At 52.4% G+C, this 24,299-nt stretch overlaps 1 protein-coding gene across 3 annotated transcripts; it reads right to left on the bottom strand.

Moving 5' to 3' along the window:
• Positions 1 to 544: 544 nt before the first annotated feature.
• On the bottom strand, positions 545 to 20,006 carry DNAJB12 (DnaJ heat shock protein family (Hsp40) member B12). 3 transcript variants are annotated; one of them, XM_037055850.1, is made up of 9 exons: positions 19,778 to 20,006; positions 10,687 to 10,867; positions 9,328 to 9,473; positions 7,195 to 7,380; positions 6,996 to 7,075; positions 5,825 to 5,934; positions 4,140 to 4,312; positions 3,469 to 3,566; positions 545 to 2,311 (listed from the first exon to the last, which is right to left on the bottom strand). In XM_037055850.1, exons 1-9 carry the CDS (start codon positions 19,908 to 19,910, stop codon positions 2,282 to 2,284), a joined length of 1,137 nt encoding a protein of 378 aa, XP_036911745.1. In that variant the 5' UTR covers positions 19,911 to 20,006; the 3' UTR covers positions 545 to 2,281. The 3 variants fall into 3 exon arrangements, with proteins under 3 accessions (XP_036911745.1, XP_036911746.1, XP_036911744.1); XM_037055851.1 differs by having other exon boundaries at positions 3,415 to 3,566; positions 19,778 to 20,005; XM_037055849.1 differs by having other exon boundaries at positions 3,421 to 3,566; positions 19,778 to 20,004.
• Positions 20,007 to 24,299: the final 4,293 nt, after the last annotated feature.

Below are 24,299 nucleotides of genomic sequence, written 5' to 3' on the forward strand. Positions count from 1 at the left end.
GCCGCTCCATTCACTCACGGGGAGCCCCACTCCGGCTGCCTCATTTTTAACTTTTCCAGCCTACTGGGGGAGGGCAGGCTGTGAGGGCGGTGTGGGAATGATGGCTGGGAAGACTGTGCAGCCAGAGGTGGAAACTTGGAGAACTTTTCCCTGGCCCTGCATCCGGAGTGGGCCAGAGTTCCAGGCTGCGGAGAAGGGAGGAGGCTGAACCACTGCGCCAGAGCAGGCCAGATGGAAGGGAAGGGATATCGAGAGCAGGAACCCGGGGAGCAGGGGTTGTGCTCGTGTCCCAGTTGCCAACCCGGGCCTGGCATTGGAGGTCCCAGGGTCCTGGCTTGAGTCCCTTACCCTTTGGATGGAGTCAGCCCTGAACAATTGTTAATGAAGTGGCTGTCAGCTGGGGCAAGGGGTGAGTGGTATATTTAGGATTGTCACCCCAAACTCCTTGTGGGATGTCAGTAAGCAACAGGTGCTCGTGGGATCCCCCAACCTCAGCCTCCCCCCCCACCCCCCCCCGTGCGCAGTGCAAATCCACTACAGCCAGTCACATAATAAACATATTTATAGATGTACAATCTCAATTCTAACTCAAGAAATACAGCTTCTCAGGGGATCCTTTAGGATCTAGGTTCTCATTGCACATGGCTCAGCCATCTCGGGACATCTACCAAGACCAGCCGGTGGGAGGTGGGGCAGAGCACCAGGGCCGCTGCGGTGGGGCACTCGAACCCCCATCCAGTTCTCAGCATCTCTCCGGGCGGGGTGGCCGCTTCATCACAGGGCAGGATCTTGCTCAAAATCCAGATTTGACATTCCTTCACCGAGCTTCTTTTCCTAGTAAGAATCCTGTTTGTTGGGGGACGTTTAAAAAAAGAACCAGGAGTAACTCTGGGAGGATGGGTATCACCTCTCAGCTGGCAGCATGGGGAAGTAAGGCTCGGAAAATGGCAGGCTCAATGGTGCACCCACCACCAGAGGGAAATTCAGGAAAACATGGTAGTTCCAAAAGGCCCAGTCCAAACTGTGGGAATAAAGAAAACCTCCCTCCCTTCTCCTGGCAGCAACTGCTGTTTTGAGAAAAATCCTCATTTAAGGATAAGAAAACCTTTCTGGTTCAGACGCATCCTTTGTCCAAAGTTCGAGAGAAGGTGGGGTGGCGTTGTGTCCACGGACAGCACAGAGGTACCCACAGGTGCAGACTTTCTTCGGGAGTCAGCTGCTGCCCTGGGCTCCTGGGTGTCACCGGCTGACTCTGGGAGGAAGAGCCCCCTGGAGACCTTGGTGCACGACTCAGGAAGAACCAGCGGCAACACAGGAGCTGTGCCTTGTGGCACCTGTAAGGCGAAACTCAGGGACTAGGGCAAGGTGGTTAGGTGCACCCTGGCCCCTCTTCTGACCTGTTGATCTCTCTGCCAAGGGGTCAGCGGGCTCCCAGGCACCAGGACAAGGCTTGAGGTGGGTGGCCTTGACCCAGAAAGCCACCTGGGGCCTCTACTGTGACTCAGTGCTGAGCTGGCACCTGGCCCTAAGGGCACTTTCTCCCCTCCAGTTTAGCCATGAACCTGGCAACCTTCCAGCGCTTTCTACAGATTTATCCTGTCATGATTGCTGCTGCCCAAAACGGGCTGGGGCCTAGGGGAATGTCAGAAGCTGTGACCGACTCCCTGTGCTGTGGCCAGTGTCTTCGAAGGACCTGGTTGCCTTCCTCAATCAGTCTGTTTTCTACAACAGGGAAGAACTCATCTCAACAGTTTACCAAATCCCTGCATAGTTTAAAAAGTAGACTATATATCTATATATATCTTTATATATGCTATTTACATATAAATAGATATATATACATATACACCCATCTGTAAATTACATTCTCTGGAAAGTTCTCTTTCCTCCTCTATCCTTGGCTAGTGCCTGCCTGGATTTCACTGACAGGTGACTGGTGGTGGCTTCTGGGAGGGAAAAGAAAGGCAGTTGGGTGTCCCCTCCCCCAGCCCTTCCCACAAACATTTGCTGCAAGTTTTACATTCTGCTTTGTTGCCATGGTTTCTGTATCCTAGGAGAGCGAGCGCTGCTGTGCAGCCTGAGCCCTCACCAGCCCTGGGAGGGAGGGAAGGCGCCCCGTGGCAGGTTCTCCTGTCTGTCCTATGAGCTTTCTGCATTTACTGGACGAGAGAGAGGGCAAATTGTGTGGTGTTCGGCCTCCAATCCATTTTAATGGTTTTTTTTCCTTTTCTTTTTACGTCTTTCCTTAAATACACAGTCCATCACCTTGGCTCAGTGCACGTCACCAAAAATTCTCCAGGGATTTCATGGTCTGGGGAGGAGAGTGGGAATAGTTAGTGTGGCAGTCACACTTCCGGAGTCTCCAGCTCAGCCCGGGAACAAGCGGCCCACCCTGCCCCGTCCTGCACACCAGAGCTGCGGTGCCCCGCTGCCCTCCTGCAGTCTGCTTCGCTCTCCTGGGGGGCACAAGCCAACAGCCTCAAAGCAGAGAGCCTGCACCCGGATCCCTACTAAAGGGACACGGAGGGGCAGACAGGGTACCAACAGGAAAGAGAGCCTTCACCAGCCCTGCCCACAATCCTATGAGCTTGGTCCAAGTTGTCCCCTCCGGCAAATGCTGGAAGCAGAGCCCACTGCCCACACATAGGGGTAAAGAAGGCAGGTAGCCTGATACCAGCAACTTTCATTCCCCCCACCAACCCCTTCCTGTGCTGAGGGCTCTGCATTTGACCCTGAACTCGTGACCTGCTGCTCCCTTCCTCAGACCACAGGTGAGATGCCTATGGCTTCCAGGCTGCAGGCGCAGTAGCATGAAAGAGAGACAGCCAGAGACAGACACAGACAGAGAAAGCCCGCCTCCGATCCCACCTGAGGCAGAAGTCGGTGCTCAGGCCCCTCCTGCTCCCAGCCTGTCGGCTCCCTCCTCTGCCCTCTGTCGGGCTCCCATCTGTTCCATGTCCCACTGCCCAGGAGAGCAGAGAAAGAGGAAGAGCTCTTGTCCCAATGCAGCCTCCCTGAGCAGCGGCTTAGACACCAGGTTACAGACAATAGTCTGCTGCGCTTGGGAGAGGGCGGTGCTGACTTGGTGGCTGGAGCAGACCCAGGAGGCACGAGGGGCTCCCAGCAGCAGCCTGGGCTCCCTCTTCTGCTTGGCTCTTGTGTCCCACAGCATGACCCCCTGAACCAGGGGGTGGGGTGAGGTGGAGGTGAAGAGTGGAGGCCTGAAGCAGACCTAAGTTTCCAAGCATACTCCAGAGCTGCCCCGATTCTGAAGGCTGGAAGTCAGGCTGGAAGTCAGGCTGGGGACAGGGAGCCTGTGCCATCACCACCAGGCGCCCCCCCCCCCCCCCACTAACTCATAAGCAGGGCCAGAGCTGCCAGGAGTTGCAGGGCAGAGGAGGCCCTGGCTCATACTTGGACCTCGGTAGTGCGGCTGGCCCAGCGCTATCCATGCAGGGAGGCCTGCACCTCTGACAGTCGGCTACAGCTTGGGGTGCTCATCCTCTGTGCTTTGTGGTACATGTCTGCATCGCCAAAGTATCGGGCCCGGTATAGCAAGCCTTCCTCTGCAAAGCAATGGGGCAGGGTTAGGACACGGCTGGTACAGCCTGAGGCCTGCTAGAACCTGTCTGGCCTATGGGGACAAGAGAAAGGCTGTTACAGGCCCAGGAGCTGGAGCACCCCGAAAGCCGCCCTGGGAAGGACTCTGGAGGAGCAAAGACTATGGTCCCCACTGGGACCATCTTTGGATAGGAGGGGAAGCCCTTTTCTGTAGAATGGGGGTGAGGCCAGGCAAGGTAAGAACCTGTCATCCTGGTCACAACTCCACAGAGTCCCGGAATTAAAGCCTGATGCCCAGTTACTGGGTGACCAGGAGATCTGCTCCAATCTCTGTACATAGTCACCTCTGGCAGCCAAAGCACGGGCTGACTGCAGCAACTTACAGGAGGAACCCAGAGGAAATCTCCAGGTGGGCCCTGGCTGCCTGCCCCAGGGTAACGCAGGGGTGGAGCTCAGCTCGTGGCTGGGAGGTGGTGGGCACAGGGCAGGGCCAGGTACTGGGCCCATGGACCCCTGGGCAAACAGGGCTTTCTCATTCCCCGTTGCAAGCTCTGTGCCCCTAACACATCCCCACTCACTCTGCTGCTTCTCCTTCCAGCAGTTGTTTCGGAGGTTGGCAATATAATCATCTTCCACGTTCCGTTCTACTGTTTTCAGGTTGGAGCCTGTGTACTCCTTAGAGAAGGTGTCTGCCACGTAGTAGACGACGTTCAGGTGGTCGGTGATGCGCCTGTGAACATGGCCCACCGACCTGTCCAACAAAAGACCGGGAACAAAGTGGGCCTGGGGCCCAGGCCCAGGCCCAGGCCCAGGGTGGCTCTAGGGTTGAGACTCCTGACAGGAGGTGCCACACAGGCCACAGGACTGGGGTGCCTCCCTCCCAAACTAGAGCAGGAACTCACACACCGCCCAAAGTAAGGGTCTGACGCAAAGCAAGTGGCCCTCCAGCATGAGTGGCCCAGGCTATCTGTTGCAAGCCCTTCTTCAGGTTCCGTGCTTACCACACTGCTGACTCAGGGGACTCTGGGGAGAAGCCCTGGTCAGGTAAGTAGGGAACCTGGGGTGAGTCTGGGGGACCTGAGCTCCCTGTGCCTCTGGCTTCCTCATTCATCTCCTAAGCCAACCCTTGCTGAGGGCCTGCCTACCTACCCAGAAGCTCCTAGTCTAGGTTAAGAGGTTTAGGAACAAAATGACGAGAAGGGTTCCAAAGAGCTCCTCCATCTTTGTAGCTCTTAGATTCTATATTCCAGCTCCAAACGCAGGCTCAGAGGTTGTGGGAAGAGCCTCAACACACAGATGAGAGTCAGTGCTCCAGGTGAGGATACCACCTGCCTGCCCACCCCTGCCTGTCCTCTTTCCAGTAGAGAGAGGGCTGCCATCAGGCCAGGGAGAGCCTGCAGGGCTAGTATGGGCCTAGTGGACTGACTCTGCCCCCTGCTGGCGGAGCAGGATGCTGCCAGGCTCCCAGCCAGTGCCAAGCCACTTGGGACCTGAAGGCTTCCACCAATAGAAGCTAAGCACCCCACCATGTATCAGATACTGTCAGGTGCTAGGAATAAATTAGGGGGGCCAACACCTTAAATGGTCAAATAACTTGCCCAAGTTCACTACTGGTGGTTGAGACCATATATTTATTCAACAAATGTTGAGCATTTCCAATCAGCCTGAAATTTTTACTCATTTAATTTCCACAAGCAGGTAAATGTTGTTCCCATTTTACAGATGAGGAAACCAAGTCTCAGAGAAGTTATATAACTTGTCCAGGGTCACACAGCTGCTCAGTTAGTAGAGGAGCTGGGACTCAAAGCCACCCTTGGGTGTGTCTGACACTAAAGGCCTTGCTCTTTCCATGGTCCTAAGGCCCCTATCCTGAACATCAGAGCAGAGATTCTTATCTCAAGGTCCACAGATAAGATTGCTGGGGGGGGGGGGGGGGGGGGGGGGGGTAATTGACCCNTAACATTGCTGGGGGGGGGGGGGGGGGCGGGGTCATGAAGCCAGTGAAACCATATGCAAAAGTGTATGTGCAAGGTTCTAGGGGAAAGATCTGCAGTTTTCACTGCATTTTCTTAGGAAACTATGATCCTAAAAAGATAAAAAAACTTCTGTTCAACAGGAAAGTGTATTTCTCGATTCTAGGCCAGCCTTCTGCATTATGACCAAGAACCTGCAGGATGGGAAGGGAGACCCCTGATGGTGGCTGAAATTCCAAAGTCCCCATCTGCCCACCACCCCAGCCTCACCCCCCGCTACCAGTACTCACGGCCTCAGGCTCAGACTGTAGGGCGGACTGGAGACCATGAGCTGGCTGAGAGCTGACACGAGGATCAGGATGAGGATAGGCATCAGCTGGACAAATACCCCCAGCCCGCCCTGCATGGAAGAGCCAATGGTCACCCGAGCCAGACCTGGGTGGGCGTGCGCTGTGGGCCAGAGTCACCACCAGCTCCCCCTGCACAGTGTGGCCCAGGTGTCGGGAGGCAGTTACCACACAAACAGGCCGTGACACCACTCTTTCCCCTCTCCCTGCACAGCTCCCCAATATACAGAACACCCGCCACCTGCCACCTTCCCCTGACAAAAACAAAACAGCAACAGGTATTAAATATAGGAGGAAGGTGGGCATATGCATTTCCTTGTGGGAGAATAACAAAAAATGAGCAGAGGTGGCCGCCTCCAGAAGAATGGGAGATGGAGCTGGAGGGAGACTTTTACTACATGTAACTTTTGAATGTTACCAATTTAAAAACTTCCAGTTAAAATTTTTAAGTACAAATAAATTTGTTTACTGTGTGACAATTTGTAATTTAAAAACTCTTCTGTATGTTAAACAATACCCACAATGAAAGTTTAAAAATAAATAAAAACATAAGGCCACACTGTCAGAGCAAAAGGGAACCCCTCTACCTGCCATAATTTAAAATGCTCCACCGCGACCCACGGGATTTTAATTTCAGCTAGCCAGCTGTCCTCGTAGCAGTGAAATGCGTCTGAGGCATTCATCGTCCTGCTACGGCTTTTGCATACGTTTTCCTGAGCGTTGCAAAGATCAGAGTGAACACCTACGCTGTTGTCCTTTACAATTCCTTCATGGAGCCTAACTTTCCATTGCTTGGAAAATGTTGGCCTTACGAACAAATGAGCTGCACAAAGGCCATTCACACTGAAACCTGTCTATAGGTGGAAAACATTCTGCATTACATTCTCCAAAGGAGGCCATCCAGTCCCTGCTCCTTCTGGTGGGCAGTGTGGAGTGTGGCTCCCCCTGGTGGTGTTCAGCAGAACGACAAGGAAGGCCCAAGATGGCTCCTGGGCTGAGAGTTGTGGGAACACTGCCATCCCAGAATAGATAGCTGGGCACGTCACTATCCCCTCGAGGCCCCACACCCTGTGGTGGGGCCCTCCCCTCCTCTCCCAGCACCTTCTTCACTCACGTCACCCTGGTTCTCCCTGCGGTCCTGCCTTTGCTGGTAGTTATAGCGCATACGACCATTGCTGTAGACATGGACGTTACCTGGAGGTCAGAGGGACTGAGTCAGGAGTGGGGCTGCTGGGAAAGGGAGAGACTGGTATCCAGTCTCCCACCATTACCCCTGGTGAGACTTGGCTGTTGGGGAGTATAGGGAGACTTACTAGATGGGAAGCCACCACCAAAGAACATGTTGAAGAGGTCTTCCGGGGAGATGTCAGCCTCGAAGCCCCGGTGGAAGTCCCCATGCCCATGGCCATGCCGGGCTGCCTGGCTCTTGTCGTCACCAAACTGGTCATACTGCTTCCTCTTCTCTGGGTTGCTGAGCACTGCATACGCTGTGCCAATGGCTGGAAAGGAGGTGGAAAGGTCAGGCCTGGGCATGCTGGGGGTGTGTGGGACACAGCTCCCCTGGCTGCCAACAGCTCACCTCCTTCAGGTTCTTAAGTGGTGCTTAGGAAGCAGGAGTCCTTGGGCCCAGCAGGAAGTCCTGGTGGGGGGTGGCGGGAGGGGATGCTTGCGGGGATGCCTGGGTGAGTCTGGGCCACCCCAGGCTGGGGCAAGGATTAACACTCAGGCTCTTCGCTCTCCACCTCACGATGAGAGTCCACCATTTTCTACACAGCAGGCCCTTTATGCGTATTATCTTACTCCTAGCAGCAACCCTATCTCCACTCACCAATGAGAAAACTCAGAGAGTGTAAGCTCGTAGAGCTCTGACGTGGCAGAGCCAGGAGTCAAACCCAGGAGTGTCTTGCTTCAAGTCTAGTCCTCAACTTTATAAAAAGCACCAGGCCCTGCCCCCAACCCCATTTATCTCCCTCAAAGTACCCAGTGGATGAGGCATTCCTTTCTGGAGGTTACGTAATTGTGAAGTCCTCTGTGTGACCTGAGGGCCAAACAGATGTGTGACATCCTGCTGAAAACTAGAAGCAGCAGGATGGCAGGGAACGGCCAAATCTCCAGTTCTAGTCCCGGCTCCTCCACTGCTGGCAGCATGGCCTGGGCGAGGAGCCCTCTGTTCTCTGGGGTCCAGGTCACAGCTGCCAATTTTCTGCCTGGCCCTGGAGCTTTCCCTGTAGAGGTGGGAAGCCTGGGCCCCTCAGGACCCCAGCTTGGGCCCTCCCGAGTCTCTTGATCCCTCTTAAGGGGCCCACTCTCACAAGAGTGGGTCAGAGCTGCATCTGCTTCGGAACGTGCAGCCCCTGAGAATGAGATGAATGCGCTCTCCCCATTTCACAAGGCCCCCAGGCCAAGGCGTGGCCTCTCAGTGCCTGTCGGGAAGGATGCGGGCAGAGGTCAGGGCTGGGGAAACGTTAACTTTGGCCACCTTGCTTCTCAACTCACATTTTCCTCCTCCCTCTGGGGCTGACTGACAGGGAGCAGGCGATGATGCCTGCAGACTGCCCATGCAGGACCAACCCCAAGGAGCACCTGGGGTGGGCCCCGGAGACAGCACACCAGGTCAGGGGGCCGCTCTGCCACAGGATCCCCACCTGGCCAAGGTCACGCCCCAGGCAGTGCAGCGCCCTGCCTGGGCTAGGGGAGGCTAGTCACCACGCTATTTCCCTGAGGGAGGTGAGTCTAAGATCCTGACGGTCCCAGGGAGGACAAGGAGGGCATGAGAGGAGAGGTCTGGGGGAGATCTGGACGTGCAGTGCCCAATGACATGGGGTTGGCAGCGTCTGTAAATGTGTGTGGGTCCAAAGAAAATATAACCGATTAGAGAGCAGCTGCTGCTTCTGGCCAGAAAAAACACCCATCCCAGAACCAATAGGCCCCGAGGCCAGAGAGACTGCCAGTGCTCACCCCACCCCATCCCTCAGGCTCTAGGGTGTGTGTGGTGTAGAGAGACAGAACATATGTGCAAAGGGGGCTGGGCTGGGCTGGCTACGGCTGCTGATGCTGAGGAGGCCACCAGGCCAGGGGCCTTTGCCCTGGAGTTGTCCAGTTTCCCCGCACAGAGCAGCCGGCACAGAGATCCCAAGGGGGGCGAACACAGCAGCACTGCTTCTGCCCCTCAGTCACCATACGGCCTGGAGAAGCCATTGGTCCTCTTCCACTCAGCCCCCTCCTATAATCTCCAGGGGATGAGGGGGAAAGGGAGGCAGGCCGGTGCCAACCAAGACCTGACCGATTCTGCGTGGCTAGAGGTGGCTACCGGGGCCTTCCTCTGGGAAGCAGCTCCCTAGCCAGTAGACTTGGGTCCACAAGCTGCTTCCTGGAAAAGCCCCCTATTCTTCTCCAAGGACAAGAGATAAAAACACCAAAATACCAGGAAACCAGGGCCAGCTTACCTTTGAAAGCTTCTGTGGCGCCAGGTGCATGGTTCTTGTCTGGGTGGAATTTGAGGGCCAATTTGCGGTAGGCCTTCTTCAAGTCCTCGTCTGAGGCCCCTCTGCTCACTCCCAGGATTTCATAGTAATCTTTACACTGCTTGACCCTGGGGGAGGGAGACGAGCATGGTGGGGGAGGTCTCCGTGGACCCCGGCCGTGATGGGGGGTGGGTGGGGAACGAGCAGCGTGAACACACAGCTCTGGCCAGGCTCACAGGCACAGGCTGTCAGACTTTGGGGACAAGGAGCTTCAGACAGCTCCAGCAGGGATGGGGATTTAGGCAGGGGCCAGAGGAACACCAAGAATTCGTTTAGGGTGTAAGAGGGCACAGCTGCTGTGTTTGCCAGACTGGGAAACATCCCCTTTGATAGTGGCACTCTTACAGCAGGCAACCTCAGGACCGCATCGGGGCCTCCACCCAGGGACAGGTGTGTCCCAGACTCGACCAGCTATCTCCTCTCCTTGCAATTTGAGTCTTGAGTGGGCACCAAAAAAGGCTTGGCAGGTGTTGTTCACCCCACCGCAGGGCCCCAAAGAGACCCTGCTTCCCTCCCATCAATTCTGACTCCTGGGGTCCCCGGAGACCCTGACTTTTCCAGGCATTCCTAACTCCCCACAGTCAGTTTCCGTTGCCTGCAACTGGTAGGCCTGTCTGGTCAAAACCCTGTCTGATCAGAAAAATGCACATTTGGCTTATGTTTTCATGGCAAACTACAATGCTAGGTCACACACAGGCTGAACTCTGTAGGAACAACCTCAAAGGGGTCCCAAGGCTGGCAAGCGGGGAGGCCTGGGGAGGAAAGACAGCCTGAGAAGCCTCTGCTGGGCCGTCTCGGCCTGGCAGCGAGCTGCCCCGTGCAAGGCCCGCCCAGGCCTTGGAGAGATAACTGTCTCCTGTCTCCACTCTGCCCCACACAGGCTCTGTCTGAAAGGGTCTTTGTTGGGGGTGGGCTGTGGGTTGGGGGGAGTCAGAGGGGAGGCCAGGCCTCCTCTCTGCCTGACAAACAGAGCTGTGTGAAGAGCAGAGGAAGCCAGCGGAGTCAGCATTTCCAGCCTCTGCTGTGGGTTGTCCTGGAGGGAGAGGAGCGTGAAGCCCTGGTTCCCACACTATATTCTGGGGTCTTGTGGGAAATAAGGAGTGGGCCTGGTGAGCCTGACCACTTGGACCTTCCCTCTGTTTAAGGCCCTCCCAGGGCCCATCCACATCACAGGCAGATGTGAGGTGGAGGGCGCACTGAAGGGAGGGAAGCCTTCTAGCAACTTAAAACCTCCCCACCACCTCCAGGCCCGGCCTCTGCCTGCCAGGCCCAGCCTTCTACCTTTTCACAGCTGCTACTTGTTCCGAGGTGTAGCCTTTGGTGGTCTCTCCTCCTCCAGCTTCACCGTTGGCCGAGGGCGCGTCGGACCCACCTGCTTTCCTATGGGTCGCATGGGTTGCGTCTGTGGGTTGGGGTTGGTCACTGGCAGACTGTGGTTTCTGGTTGAGGGACTCGATCAGGGCTGTGCAAAGCAAGGAAACCAGTCAGGGCCCTGTTCCAGCAAAGCCACATGTCTGACTTAGGGGCCAAATGGCCCCAGGGAGGCCGGGGCCCCACACATCCCACCTGCTTATTCTTCCTGCAAAGCCACTAGCTTCTTGCCTGAATGGAGCCTATGGCAGCTAGTGGGACAGTGCCCTGCTCTCTTAGGATCCTAGGTCCTCCGGAGTCAGCACGGTGTATACAGGTCATTTTAACTTAGAATAAACCCTCTCTGCCCCCCAAATAAACTCAGCATAAGAACATTTTTTTTCTTTTTTCCTGTTCCCAAAGATAAACTAGCAATCCCTCAATTTTTTTGTTTTAATCCTCACCCAAAGACATTTTTCCAATTGATTTGTTTAGAGACAGAGGAAGGGAGATGGAGAGAGAAACATCGATATGAGAAGCACCAGTGGGCTGCCTTCTATATATATGCAGGGATTGAACCCGCAACCTAGGTATATACCCTGACCGGCAATTGTACTGCAACCTTTCGGTGATGGGATAATGCTCCAACCAACTGAGCCACACAGCCAGGGTAACCCTTCAGATTTTTCAACAGCCATCCTGTGAAAAGCCAAGGTGGGTGAAGTACTTTGCAATGGGGACCCCACTAGCAGGGACCACCCGACTCAGCCGGGAGGGGTGGGAATGGCTAGCTGGAGGCCTTCACCTAGCCATGGAGAGGGGAGGGGGCAATGAGCCCGCCCCACAGGGCCAGGATGAACGTCTGCTGTGTTTACTCCTCACTAGTTTTTACATTTTCCAAGGGCTGGCCATGTCAGATGACTGCCCTACTTCAATGTTCAGAGTCTACATAGAACGTTAGCTGTTGCCCTCAGACAGGGTCATGGTCATTTATACTCAAGCCCTAGGTTTCTGCTGACTCAATAATAGCAAGCTCAAACCTCTGACAGAAGTCCCTTGTGCCCATTTATTCAGGCACGAATCAGTTCTGAACTCCCAGTCACACCTGGGTGCAGTGTCCTGGGAAACTGGGTGCCATACCACTGCAGGGACCCAGGACATCTCTGAGCTGAAGAACCATAGCAGCACAGCCTGCCGCTCCCCAGGCACCACACTGAGTGGCAGACACTGTGCAGTGGCACACCTGGGTCTCACCAGGGGCCTAGGGCAGGGCTGGCAGAAGGCAGAACACTGGTACTCAAGTGAACCAGCGTGCCCCGAGCCACTGCTGTCTTGGTTGCAGCAAACTCACAGGACCTCATGGAGCCAGCAGCTGGGAAATGCACACACAGGAGCTGCCGACCGAGGCTGTCCACCCTGAGGGAGGTGGAGGGGCTTCTGTGGGAAATCCTGAGATGGCGCTGAGTGCTCGGTGTGTGCCAGGCAGGCCTGGACACGGGGCTCCGCGTGCATTAGCTCATCCAGTCCTCACAACAACCCTAGAGGTCAGTCTCATTACCACTACCCCATGGTAAGAAGGAGCCATGTATGACCGCACGTGTGTGTGACTGACAAGCTGGGCAGGCAGCACTCCAACCCCAAGATGTCCAGCTCACGGGGCCCTTGCTCTTCACTATGCTGTTATCCCAGACCACACGAGTCAGGCAGGGGGAGCCCCTTCCAGCAGGGCCATTCCAAGGAGAGGAGCAAAGTTAAATTTCGAAAGACCCAGGCTTCAAATCTCAGCTATACCCTAACAACATGACCCTGGTCCACCTGAGAAACCGCTGAGTCTCGGTTTCCTCACGGGAAGATGGGGAAGGGAAGATGGGGCGGGAAGATGAAGTGAGATAATGTGCGTACGCACACGGCAGGGAGACCAATGCAGAGCACAAGTCCAGATGAGCAGCTGCTAATATTATGGCCTGGGCTGATGAATTAGTTGGCCAGGAAAATGAGGGGACCGGAGGTATGTGTGGGCGGGGGTGGGGGTGGGACACTGGGGAGCTCCAAAGCCCAGGAAGGCAAAGTTTCAGCACCCAGCAGACTTTGGACCTGGGTGCAACCACGACATTGCAGGCTGTCCCACACGCCAGGTCCATGCCAGGCATCGGGGAAATAGAAAAGGAGGAAACCAACAGATGCCGATCACGATGAACAGGGGGAGGAAGCGTACTGCTTTACTAGGTGTTTAAGGGCTTTTACAGAAGTTCCTTATTTTGATTTCTCTGGAAGCCCCAGTGGTCCAGGCCAAGTTGATTTACCCCTAAGGGCAACATGACCAGCCATTAGATCGCCACAGAACAGCAGCCAGGAGAGGGGACAGACTCGCTCTAGTACTTCTCAGGGAAGATTCTGGAAGCTTCCCAGGGCAGTTCAATGTGAAGTCTAATTTCCCAGTGCTGCCAAGAGAGCTCAAAGAGGAAGAGATGTGCTCTGGGTCAGACGGGAGTTTCCTGCTTGAGTTGGCAACCAGAGGTTTTTGGTTGCTGACATGCAGGCCTCTCTTGCAGCCCAGACACCCGTCTTTCAGGCCCGTGGGATGTGACTGGCTGGTCCTGACTCACCATTACATTCCTTACTGGCTTAGTGGCTTGTAGGCAAATGTCACAAAAGAGTAGGAGATATAATGTAACTCTGGAGTTAGACAGACATGGCTGGGTTCAAATCCTAATTCTGCACCTTCCCAGTAAAGCTGGCAGGCATTTAAAAAGAAGGAAATCAGTAGAAGAAACCAAGGCTGGGGTGGGAATGGGGGCAGCTAAGGCAGAGGGAAAAGCACGTCTACAGCCAAAGACACCAGGAGAGGCCCCTCCACCTCAAACCCAGACTGGAGACTCAGACTGCGTGGGTTCGAACCTGGCTCTGCCACAGGCTGGCGAGTTTGTCTTGATTAACTTAGCTTCTCCACACAGACCTGTATCTCCCATAAACACACACGAAGAAGTAGCACAACTTCCAGTTAATATTAAGCATTACCTATTACTTTCATTTCCAGGCTCTATGTGCCTGCAGTGTCAAAGTGAGTCGGGAAAGGGAGGCCAGCGTAGGGAGGGAGTGGGAGTGCAGCTGGACAGTGTGGTTCTTTCGCTAACCATTCACGTAGCCTTGTCAGGTTACCTAATTCCTCAGTGAAGGTATGCTCTCTGCTTCACAGGGTTGCTCTGAAGGGTGAAAAGACTCAGTGGAATCAGATGAATGCAAGGGGCGAGCACGCAGTGAGGTCCACGAAGGCTGACTGACCTGAATGGACAACTCCCTCTAAACCCCACCAGTACTAGAACACCTCTCAGTCCTAGACCCTGAATGCCGGAATCTCTTGGCAATACATCCTCCTTTCTCCCCGCGATGGTTTCCCACCTTGGCCTTCCTGACTTAGCCTGGACCCACAGCCGCGAGCTCAGAGCACCTAAGGCAGCCTGAGCTGCAAGATCATTCAGGCCAACCCTTTCTTTGTATGGTGGGGAAAGTAAGGCCTACAGATGTTCGCATCAGCTCCCCAGGAAACCTGGTATCTTCCACCACTGTTGCTGAGCCTCGGGCAAAACCAATGTCTACTAGGCTGCCAGGCACGGGATAGACACTCCCAGAAAGGGACTGGCTGGCTTCACTATCCCAGGGGCACCCCAGCTTAGGGCCTGGCTACTGCTCTACTGTATGACTGTCCAGTCCTTGGTGCCTCCCTGTCCCACTTTCTGAAGCATGAGTTTCAAGTCCCCTCAAATCTTTTCACTGTGAAGTCCCACAACCCTTCAAATTGCTCTGAGCCTCCTCTCATCCTAACCTTTCCCTCTGTCTGTCCTTCCACTTCTCCTTCTGTCTCTTGATCCCTCCTTCCATTCCTTTTTTAAAAAATATTTTTATTGATTATACCATTACAGTTGTTCTATTCCCCCCTTCATTCCCCTCCACCCTGCACACCACCTCCCCTACCATTCTCCTCGCCTTAGTTTATAACTACTTGTCTCAAGTTCTTTAGATTCTATATTTCCCCTACTATTCTTGCCCTCCCCCCTATCTATTTTCTACCTACTGTCTATGCTATTTTCTGTACCTTCTCCCCCCTTCTCCTCCTCCCACTCCCCTGTTGCTAACCCTCCATGTGTTCTTCATTTCTATGGTTCCACTCCTGATCTAGCTGTCCTCTTGGTTTGCTTTTGTTTTAGGTGTGGTTGTTAATAACTGTGTGTTTGCTGTCCTTTCACTGTTCATATTTTTCATCTTCTTTTTCTTATATAAGTCCCTTTAGCATTTCATATAATAAGGGCTTGGTGATGATGAACTCCTTGAACTTGACCTTATCTGAGAAGCACTTTATCTGTCCTTCCATTCTAAATGAAAGCTTTGCTGGATAAAGCAATCTTGGCTGTAGGTCTTTGGATTTCATGACTTGGAATACTTCCTTCCAGCTCCTTCTTGCCTGTAAGGTCTCTTTTGAGAAATCCGCTGACAGTCTGATGGGTACTCCTTTGTAGGTGACTGTCCCCTTATCTCTTGCTGCTTCTAGGATTCTCTCCTTCATTTTAATCTTGGCTAATGTAATTATGATGTGCCTTGGTGTGTTCCTTCTTGGGTCCAACTTCTTTGGGACTCTCTGAGCTTCCTGGATTTCCTGGAAGTCTATTTCCTTTGCCAGTCTGGGGAAGTTCTCCTTTATTATTTGTTCCAATAAGTTTTCCACTCGTGGCTGTTTCTTTCCCCCTTCTGGTACCCCTACAATCCGGACGTTGGAACGTTTAAAGATGTCCTGGAGGTTCCTAAGCCTCTCCTCATTTTTTTGAATTCTTGATTCTTCCTTCTTTCTGTTTGGTCATTTCTTTCTTCCTTCTGGTCCACTCCCTTGATTTGAGTCCCAGTTTCCTTTCCATCACTGTTGGTTTCCTGTGCATCTCCCTTCATTTCAATTAGTTTAGCCTTCATATGTTCCTCTAATTTGTGGCTAAAATCAACCAGTTCTGTGAGCATCCTGATAAACAGTGTCTTGAATTGAGCATCTGAGAGGCTGGCAATCTCTTGGTCGCTTAGAGTTATTGGCTCTGGGACTTTGAGTTCTTCTTGTGCCATCTCTTGGGCTGTTCGTGCCTGTTACATAGCAGGATCAGAGCCTTAGGTGTTCACCAGAGCAGGGCAACTCAGTCGCTGGGTTGTGACGCTGTATGTGGGGGCAGGGTCAAAGAGGGGCAATGGCGTCCCGTCTGCCACCTCCCGCCGCCGGCGCCACAGGTACCGCAGCTGCCACTGTCACCAGGGCCTGCACGTTTCGTCCCACTGCACACGAGTGTGCCACCGCCGCCAGCCCTCCACCACTGGGTTTGCCTTCTGGGGCCTGCGTGATCCGTCTCACTGTGTGCAAATGTGCGACCGCAGTCAGTCTGCCCCACACCCTGACTGGGTCCGGTCTACCTGCGTGCCTAGGTCGGGAGATCTTTTCCTGCCCTGCTCTGCTGCTGGTTCCACCCCTCTTACCATCCCGGTTGAACAGTTCGTTGTTGTCGGACTTCCGTATAATTCAATTTTCTGTTCTTTGGCTGTGTCTTTGTTCTCCAAACCTTTGTTGTATTCAAACTTGGTTGTGGGAGAAGGCACAGTGTTTCCACCTATGCCTCCATCTTGGCGGAAGTCCTCATTCCTTAACTTGTCCTTTTCCCACGTGGCCTTTGCAGCACCTGACAGTGCTGCTCACCACCTCCGTGAAACACTGCTCCACGGCTACCTGGCAGCTGCTCTCTCCTGGGACTGCCTCTTCCTGCTGTTGCTCCGCCCCACTCTGTACAGGACTGAGGGTGAGCCAGCAGCAAGCTCCTCAACATGTTCCACACTTGCCCACAGTGACTTCCGTCAGGCAGAACTGCAGTGAGCTCCATTGAATGGAGGCCAGGTTTTCAGCTAGAACCTGAAGCTCTCTCTCTTGAGCTCCATGCTGACAGCAACTTTGGAGCAACCCACCGGCACCTCACACTCTGGCCATCTCTTCCTATCCATGCTCCTCAGCCTTGCTTTCTTCCCAGTCCCAAGGGCCTGGATTCTGAATGCCCATTTCTCCTTAGCATAGCTCTCGACAGGCTGATCATACCCTCCTCCAGACTGTCTTTATCTCAGGCCCTCCCAGCTCCTCACCTACTCAGTGTGACTGTCTCCCAGCTAGTTTCTGCCTTGAGTCTCTCTTCCCTCTTATTAACACTTCACATTGTTCTTTTTTAAGAAAAACACCCTTATCTTATTCCTGACACCTAAAACTTCAATTTTTCCTCCTCTACTAACTACAGAATAAAATGAATACCCTGGCCTGGAAGGATAGGATTTCCACAATCTGGAAATCCTACTCCATTCCACTTTCCAAACTACATCCTTTCTATACTTAAATTACCACCTCCACAGCCTCCACATCTTTCTATACGCCATCTCTCCCTCCAAACCTCTTACAGCTTCCAGCCTCCACGTCTTTCTTCCAGGAAGCTCTTCTCCAAGTCTCCTGCCTTCCTCCAAAATCCCATTCAAATGCTGCCTCCCATATTCCTTCCTGAACTCTTTCCTCACTGTGACTTACCATTATTTTTATGTCCTTGCTACAGCACCATCTTGCCTGTAATTTAATTTTCAGATTATCCTGTGTCCCCCATTCCCAATACTTCCCTCCACCTCATCAGGCTGTGAACTCATGGAAGGCAGGAACTGAATTTTTCAAGTCGATCCTTAAGCCCTAAGCACCTGACACTGTGCTTAATTATATATTTTTTTAGTCTTTACCCGATGATAAATTTATCGATCTTAGAGAGGGAGAGAAAGAAAATAATTGATGTGAGATAGAAACATTGCTTGGCTGCCTCCTGCATGTGCCCTGATTGGGGGTTGAACCTGCGACGTTTGGTCTACAGGACAACACTCCAACAATCTGAGCCACTTAGCCAGGGTTTGACTCGCCGTTGTTTTGTGGCTTACAATATTACTTTTTTCTGTAATTTGTCTCCCTCACTAGATTGTAAGCTACTTAAGGCAAAGGATTATGCCTGACCAATCAATCCTGCTCACCACTTAAAACCAAGCAGAGGACTTTGCAAACAAAACAAAAATGTTCATTGCATTGAGTGAGCGTCTAGAATGAATTCAAACCTCACATATTGAGTGTGGACAATACTACCTACTATTTTTCTAACCAAGATTTCCCTATCCCAGGCCTAAATGAATCCCAAGTCCTTGTCAGTTCAGTACAGGGTCATAGATGGCACAAGGTGATGTTTACAGAAAGGCATGTACTCATTCCAGAATATCAGAAATGTTACAAACATGCAGCAGGTGACTCTTCTGCCAGAGCAAATTCCAGTGCCAGAGCCCCAGGAAGGACATCCCTCAAAGCCCCGGAACCAGCCCAGGAGGCCTGCTGACAGGAAGACCTCCACAGGCTATATTGTTACCATCCTCTCCTGGCTGCCTGCTCCGGAGCTTCCAGAGAGAATTCTGAGGGCTGAAGGGCCCTACCCGACCCTGCTCTCCTCTTACACAGAGAAGCTCCTTTAGCGGGCCACCTCAGGAGTCCTGGCAAATACAGGCTGAAACCCTCTCCAAGAGAGGGCAAACAGGGCAAAAGATCAACACGCAGAGTCAGGAGGCAGGAAAATGCAGGCATTCCAGGCCGCCTCTCCTGCCACGGTTCCGCCTTCTCAATTTCATAGCGTGGGCAAGGACGATTTGGAGGCCGACTGCTGCTCTCCACTCTCACCTTACTCCTTTAGAAAGATTACATGTACAGAGTCACAGAACTTTCCAATTTCTAGCTGTGCAATACTGGGCAAGTCCTTGGCCTCTGAGATATGTCTTCATCTACAAAACAAAGATAACCATCTTTGCTCTGCCTCCCTGATAGGGCAAGCTCAAGTGAGAAAATGCATTTGAAAGAGCCTTCTAAACGGGAAAGCCTATGGGTTTTACTGTCATTTATGTTATCTATGCCAACCCTTTAATTTTCTAGGTGAATAAACCCAAGCTCAGAAAAGTCCCATGGTAGCAGTCGGGACAAGAATGCAGGTTTTCTGATCGAGTACTTGTTTATGCCAGACAGTTTACTAAGTGGTAACTGCAGACACAAGCCCTGTTATCTTTAATGGACTATCTATTTCTGTCTTCCAGTATTAAGAAAAACTTCTTTAAAGACTTAGGTTCAAGGAAAAAAAGAGGGTTCCAGGGTACTGTGAGATGCCCAGCAGTGGAGACCACCTCACTTTTCCCTCCCTGGTTTGTAAGGCCGGGCCACAGAGCAGGGCATCCTGGATTCCTGGGAAAGAGGGACGTGAGGATGGGGTGGGTGACGCCGGCGTCTCCAACGAGACAGTCTTCTCTGAATGTGACAAACGGGTGCAGAGACTCCAGGAGGGAGTGAAAAGGCCGGTCTCAGGACAGACCCTCCAAGGTGGTGGTGTGGAGCCAGGAAGAGGGGGCGGGGAGGGTCGGAGAAGGCAAGTGCTTGTTTTGGGAGGGTGGTCCCTGGCCTTCACCTGGAAACGTGCAAGGGAGCAAAGACACGAAGAGACTCACGAAGATCGTAAGTCTCCTTTCTTCCCTAGTACCTATTTTCCTCGTCAGAGTAGTTATGTTTATTAAACTATATTTCCCTGGCCGGCAACTGGCCCCGGGCCACCGAACGGCCCCTTGGGAAAAGTAGTTTGATTTCGCTTTTAGGTAAGTTCTCTTTGCCTCGCCTGCCAGCGCCTCGTATTCTCGGGAACTCCAAATCTCAGAGGGTTCTGCAAACACCCGGAAAGCTGAAGTCGTGGTCGCCCCTGTCAGCAGGTGTGCAGCATCCCGGAGAGCCGCGAGAGCCCCGGGAGCCGCAGACTGCACCTCCCAGCAGCCATTGCGCGTCGCAGAGCGCAGGCGTAGCCGCGCCTCGCCACCCCTCCCCCTCCTCCAACTGCTCCCGTCGGTCCGTTCCCGTATTCCCCCCATTAGATCTAATGTCCCCTCTGTCTCACCGGCGCCTCACACTCACAGCGAGCTCGCGGCGTCGGGTACAGCCTCTGCGCCTTCTCCAGGAAGCGGAGCGCTCGGTCGGGCTGGTTGCTCTGGATGGCCTTGAGGGCAATGCTGATACAGCGCTCGGCTTCATCCTTGTTGGATTCCATGGCGGAACCAGAGCGCGGAACCAGGGAGGGGGAGGCCGGGCGAGCGAAGGGCTGCGCCAGCCGCCGGCGCGTCGCTGGGCAGGCGGGCGCAGGATGATGACACAACCGTCTGCCCCTCCTTTTCCGAGATTTGAGTGAGGGCGGAAGGCTACCGTATGTCTTCTAAGAGGGCGACATGTAAGAGAGGTGTTAAGACTGCACGTCCACGTTTTAGGAGGCCGGAGGATTATATTCAGAAGTCTGATAAAGTTGAGTATGCTTGCACGTTCTTGGTAGTAACTCCGTGCGTTTGAGATGAAGGTCATTTATTCATATTTGTGAGAACTCACTGTTCGCCACGGTGCAGGTGCGTATACTGTGATGAACAAAACAGAGCCCCTGCCCTCAGGGAGCTTACATTCTAGTGTGTGTAAGGGGGTGGGGAGATATTCCCTAAAGAGGTGTATTCAAATAGTGATAAATGCTATGAAGAAAAATAAAGGGATGGAGAGTATAAAGGTACTGGTTTTTAAAAAATATTTTATTTATTTATCTTTAGGAGGGAAGAGAAGGAGAAAGGTAGAGAAATATCAATGTATGGTTGCTTCTCATGCGCCCCCCCTGCTGGGAACTGGCCTGCAACCCAGGCATGTGCCCTGACTGGGAGTTGAACAGTGATTATCTGCTTCGCAGGCCTGCGCTCAATCCACTGAGCTACACCAGCCGGAGCTTAAAGGTACTGTTTTAAACAGCCCCATAAGAGAAGTCTCTCAGAAGTTGTTGTAATAGAAATCTGAATTTGGGAGAGAAAGCAGGTGTTCCAGATGTGACTATCTGGAGGAAGAAGGGTGGTCCAGGCAGAAGGAAGAAAGAGCAAATGCAAAGACTCTGAATCAGGAACTTTTCCTGGTTTAACTTACAAGATCAACAAGGAGAATACACCATAGCGGGGAGAATACACCATAGGGGCATGTCCCAGTCGCTGTAGAGGGGGATTCAGTTCCCTCAAGCTTTCCTGTCCACCGTTCCAGCCAATGCAAGTTACCAATGACTCACATTGCCGAATCCACTGTTTTTTTTTGGTCCTTATATTATTTGGCCTCTCAAGCAGGATTTGGTTAAGAGGCCACTAGAGGTGAGGGTTAGAAGGCTACGGCCATGATCCGGGAGAGAATGAACAGTGACTTAGATAGGGCAATGGTGAGAAGTACTTCAATTCCGGATATATTTTGGAGACAGAGTCCAAGTGATTTTGCTGATGGCTTGGAGGGGAGATGATTCCAAGATTTTTGGCCTGAATAAGTGGAGGAACAGTTTCCATGTACCAGAAAACGGGGGGGGGGGGGGACTGAGAGCCACACTTTGGTAGGGGGAATATTAAATGTTTAATTTAATTTGAATGTGATGCCCTTTAGAATACAGTGAAAATATAGAATAGGGAATTGTACACTTGTATGGTTTAGGAAAAAGATGGGGCTAGAAATATAATTTTGGAAGTTATTGGTATATATAAATGGTATTTAAAGCTATGGGACCAGATGGGCAGAGGAATATAAATGGTATTTAAAGCTATGGGACTGAATGCATCCAGGAGGCGAGTGTGGATAGGGAGCAGTGGGAGTCTGATTCCTGCTCCCTTTGATGCGCGCTGTTTATAGAGCTAGAAGAGGAGAATCCGGGGAGGTGGCATGAAGAAGAAGCTCTGCCAGGTAAGAAAATTAGTTATTTCTGAAGCGAAGTGAAGCAGATGTTTCAAGCAGGAGCAATCAAACTTCGGCAAACCATGCAGAGGCCAAGCAATGTGAGGACTGAGAAATGACCGATGGATTTGACAATGTGGGGGTCACTGGTGACCTTGACAAGATTTCTCTTCGTGGATGGTCAAGCTGAAAACCCTGTGGAAATGGATTCAAGAGAGTGAGGGAGGAATGGAGTGGGAGTGGAGAGGAATGTGGGGAAGTTTTGTTTTGTTCTCCGTTTTAAAGCGGGGATATATTACAGCGCTCAGTGATAGAATTACTGGAGTGGGAAAGAAAGTAGATAACTCCAGGAGTAGACAGAGGAGGTGGGATCTGGGGCACAGGCGAGGGGATGGATGGTCTTAGCTGCGTGGACAGCTCACTGCTTTTTAGGGGGGATGAGAGTGTGGCCGGGTACGCTTGCTGGGCAGCTGGGAAGTGTGGGAGTGGGGACATGAGGAAACTCTTTTTGGGTAGTTTTTGTTTTCTCAGTGTAGTAAGAAGCCAGGCCATGGCCTCCTTGGCTACACATGTCACTCCTTTCCATTCCCACTGTTCCCTTCCTGGTTCAAACTCTCATGACTCCACGCTGGCCTGACAGAGTGTCCGGGTGGTGAAGAAATCAGCCCTCAACAAGAGAGCCTTACCCTTAGAGAAAGTAAAACTCTTCAAAAACTGATAGGTCCTTTGCATGTGTTAGTGGAGACACACTGGGACCCCCTTCAAATAGCCCGTCGAGGTTTGCTGACTGAGGACTGCACCGTTCATCTTCCTCTTCCCCGCTGCTGATGTAAGAAATGGCCAGAACCGTCGAGGATTTTTGTGAGTTTATTTGAGCCCAACTGATGACATTGCTGGGAAGCCAAATCTGAGAGTGATAGTTCTGCAGTTTCTTTTGTGCATTTGGAACATAAGGAAGATTCGATGAAGTGGGAGAAAGCAAGGCAGGGACAAGATAGTTAAGATGATAGGCTTTCTCTGGGGTGGTTAAGTTCTTAGAGGTCTGAAAAGGAGGCATTTCACAGCTGTGAAAACCTAGGTGCACACAGACAATGGACAGGGCTTGTCTACAGCAAAGACAACCTTTTACTGGGGAAGCTATAGGCCCGAGGCATGACTACCTGCCTGGCTAGGAATTTATCCGATCCCTTTGAGAGGTTTCTTCAGTTAGGTTTATTACAGTGCCCCCCTTTTGTCCACACTGCTAAGTATCATGAGGTCGCCTCTTCCTTTTTCTGAGTGTCACGAGGCTGCCTTCTCTGACTGACTGCAGTTACTTCACTTTGTGAAGAAGGTACTTGTGTGTGAAGGAGGCCTGTGGTTTCGTTGTGTTGAGGAACTGGATTGTGATTGCCCAGCTACTGGCTGGTAAGCCCTCATCTCTTTCCCCTCAATGCATATAAAAGACAAAATCTTATTTAAATGTTGAGTCTGGCCCTGGTGCTGTGGCTCCGTGGGTTGAACCAAAAGGTTCAGCGCCTGCTGGTGAACCAAAAGGTCACTAGATCGATTCCTGGTGAAGGCACATGTCTAGGCTGTGAGCCAGGTTCCCAGTTGGGGGCATGTGAGAAGAATCATTGATGTTTCTCTGGCACATTGATGTGTTTCTCTCCCTCTCTTTTTCCCTCCCTTCTCCTCTCTCTAAAAAAATAAATACATTCAAGCCCTGGCTGGTGTAGCTCAGTGGATTGAGCTCGGGCCTGTGAACCAGAGGATCGAGGTTCGATTCCCAGTCAGGGCACATGCCTGGGTTGCAGGCTGGTTCCCTGCAGGCCAACTCCCAGCAGGGGATGCACAAAAGGCAACCATACATTGATGTTTCTCTCCCTCTCTCCTTCCCCTCTAAAGATAAATAAATAAAATACATTCTTTAAAAAATAAATTTTGAGTCTGTGGTAACTTGGTTTGGTTGGCGGGGTCTGGAGCACGAAGCATCTGGAGAGGTGGGCTGAGTGTGTGTGTGGTTGGACCTCTTCATGCCTGCTTTGTCTTCCCTCTGCAGCTGAGCTGGGCCTCTGAACTGTCCCTATTCAGAAAGGCTTTGCTCTCTCAGAGGGGATGTCAGTGCTGCTCTGACCAGCCTGCATGGTATCGCCCCCTACCTTTTTCTAGATCTCAGTGATGCTGCGTGTATTGTTTTTGTTCTGAGGCAGTCTGACTGTCTGTGGTCCTTCTCAGTCCACAGGCCAGGAAGAGAGCCGCACTCCTGCTCAGTGCCTGGTCCTTGGTTTATAGATTTTGTTTAACAAACGGACTGGTATGCCCGTGATAACATGAAATTACGGTTTCTCTTTGATAGCCCTTGATGTTGAGATGCTGTGACTTTGATCTGAGGAGAACGTGGGAGACTTCTCCGACGAGCTGGAGTCACGGCATTTGTGGGAGGATGAGGCTGGAAAGGAGACGAAGCCCTTAGAGCCTCTGCAGGTGCTCGGGAGGGGTCGTGGGGATGAACCTTCAGAGGAGACGCAGCAGCCCCTCCTTCTGCTCCTAGAGCTGCAGCCGTTCTTTTTTTTAGGTTGGGTTAACATTTATCATCTCACGTAGTTGAAATATTTTTTCTTGTGGTGAGAACTTAAACAGATATTTTATTTATTTATTTTTAGAGAGAGGGGAAGGGAAGGAGGAAGAGTGGGAGAGAAACATCAGTGTGTGGTTGCCTCTCACATGC

The sequence above is a fragment of the Sturnira hondurensis genome, unplaced genomic scaffold, assembly GCF_014824575.4.
Source record: "Sturnira hondurensis isolate 20B ecotype Veracruz unplaced genomic scaffold, ASM1482457v3 Scaffold0008761, whole genome shotgun sequence".
NCBI classification, from domain to species: Eukaryota; Metazoa; Chordata; class Mammalia; order Chiroptera; family Phyllostomidae; genus Sturnira; species Sturnira hondurensis.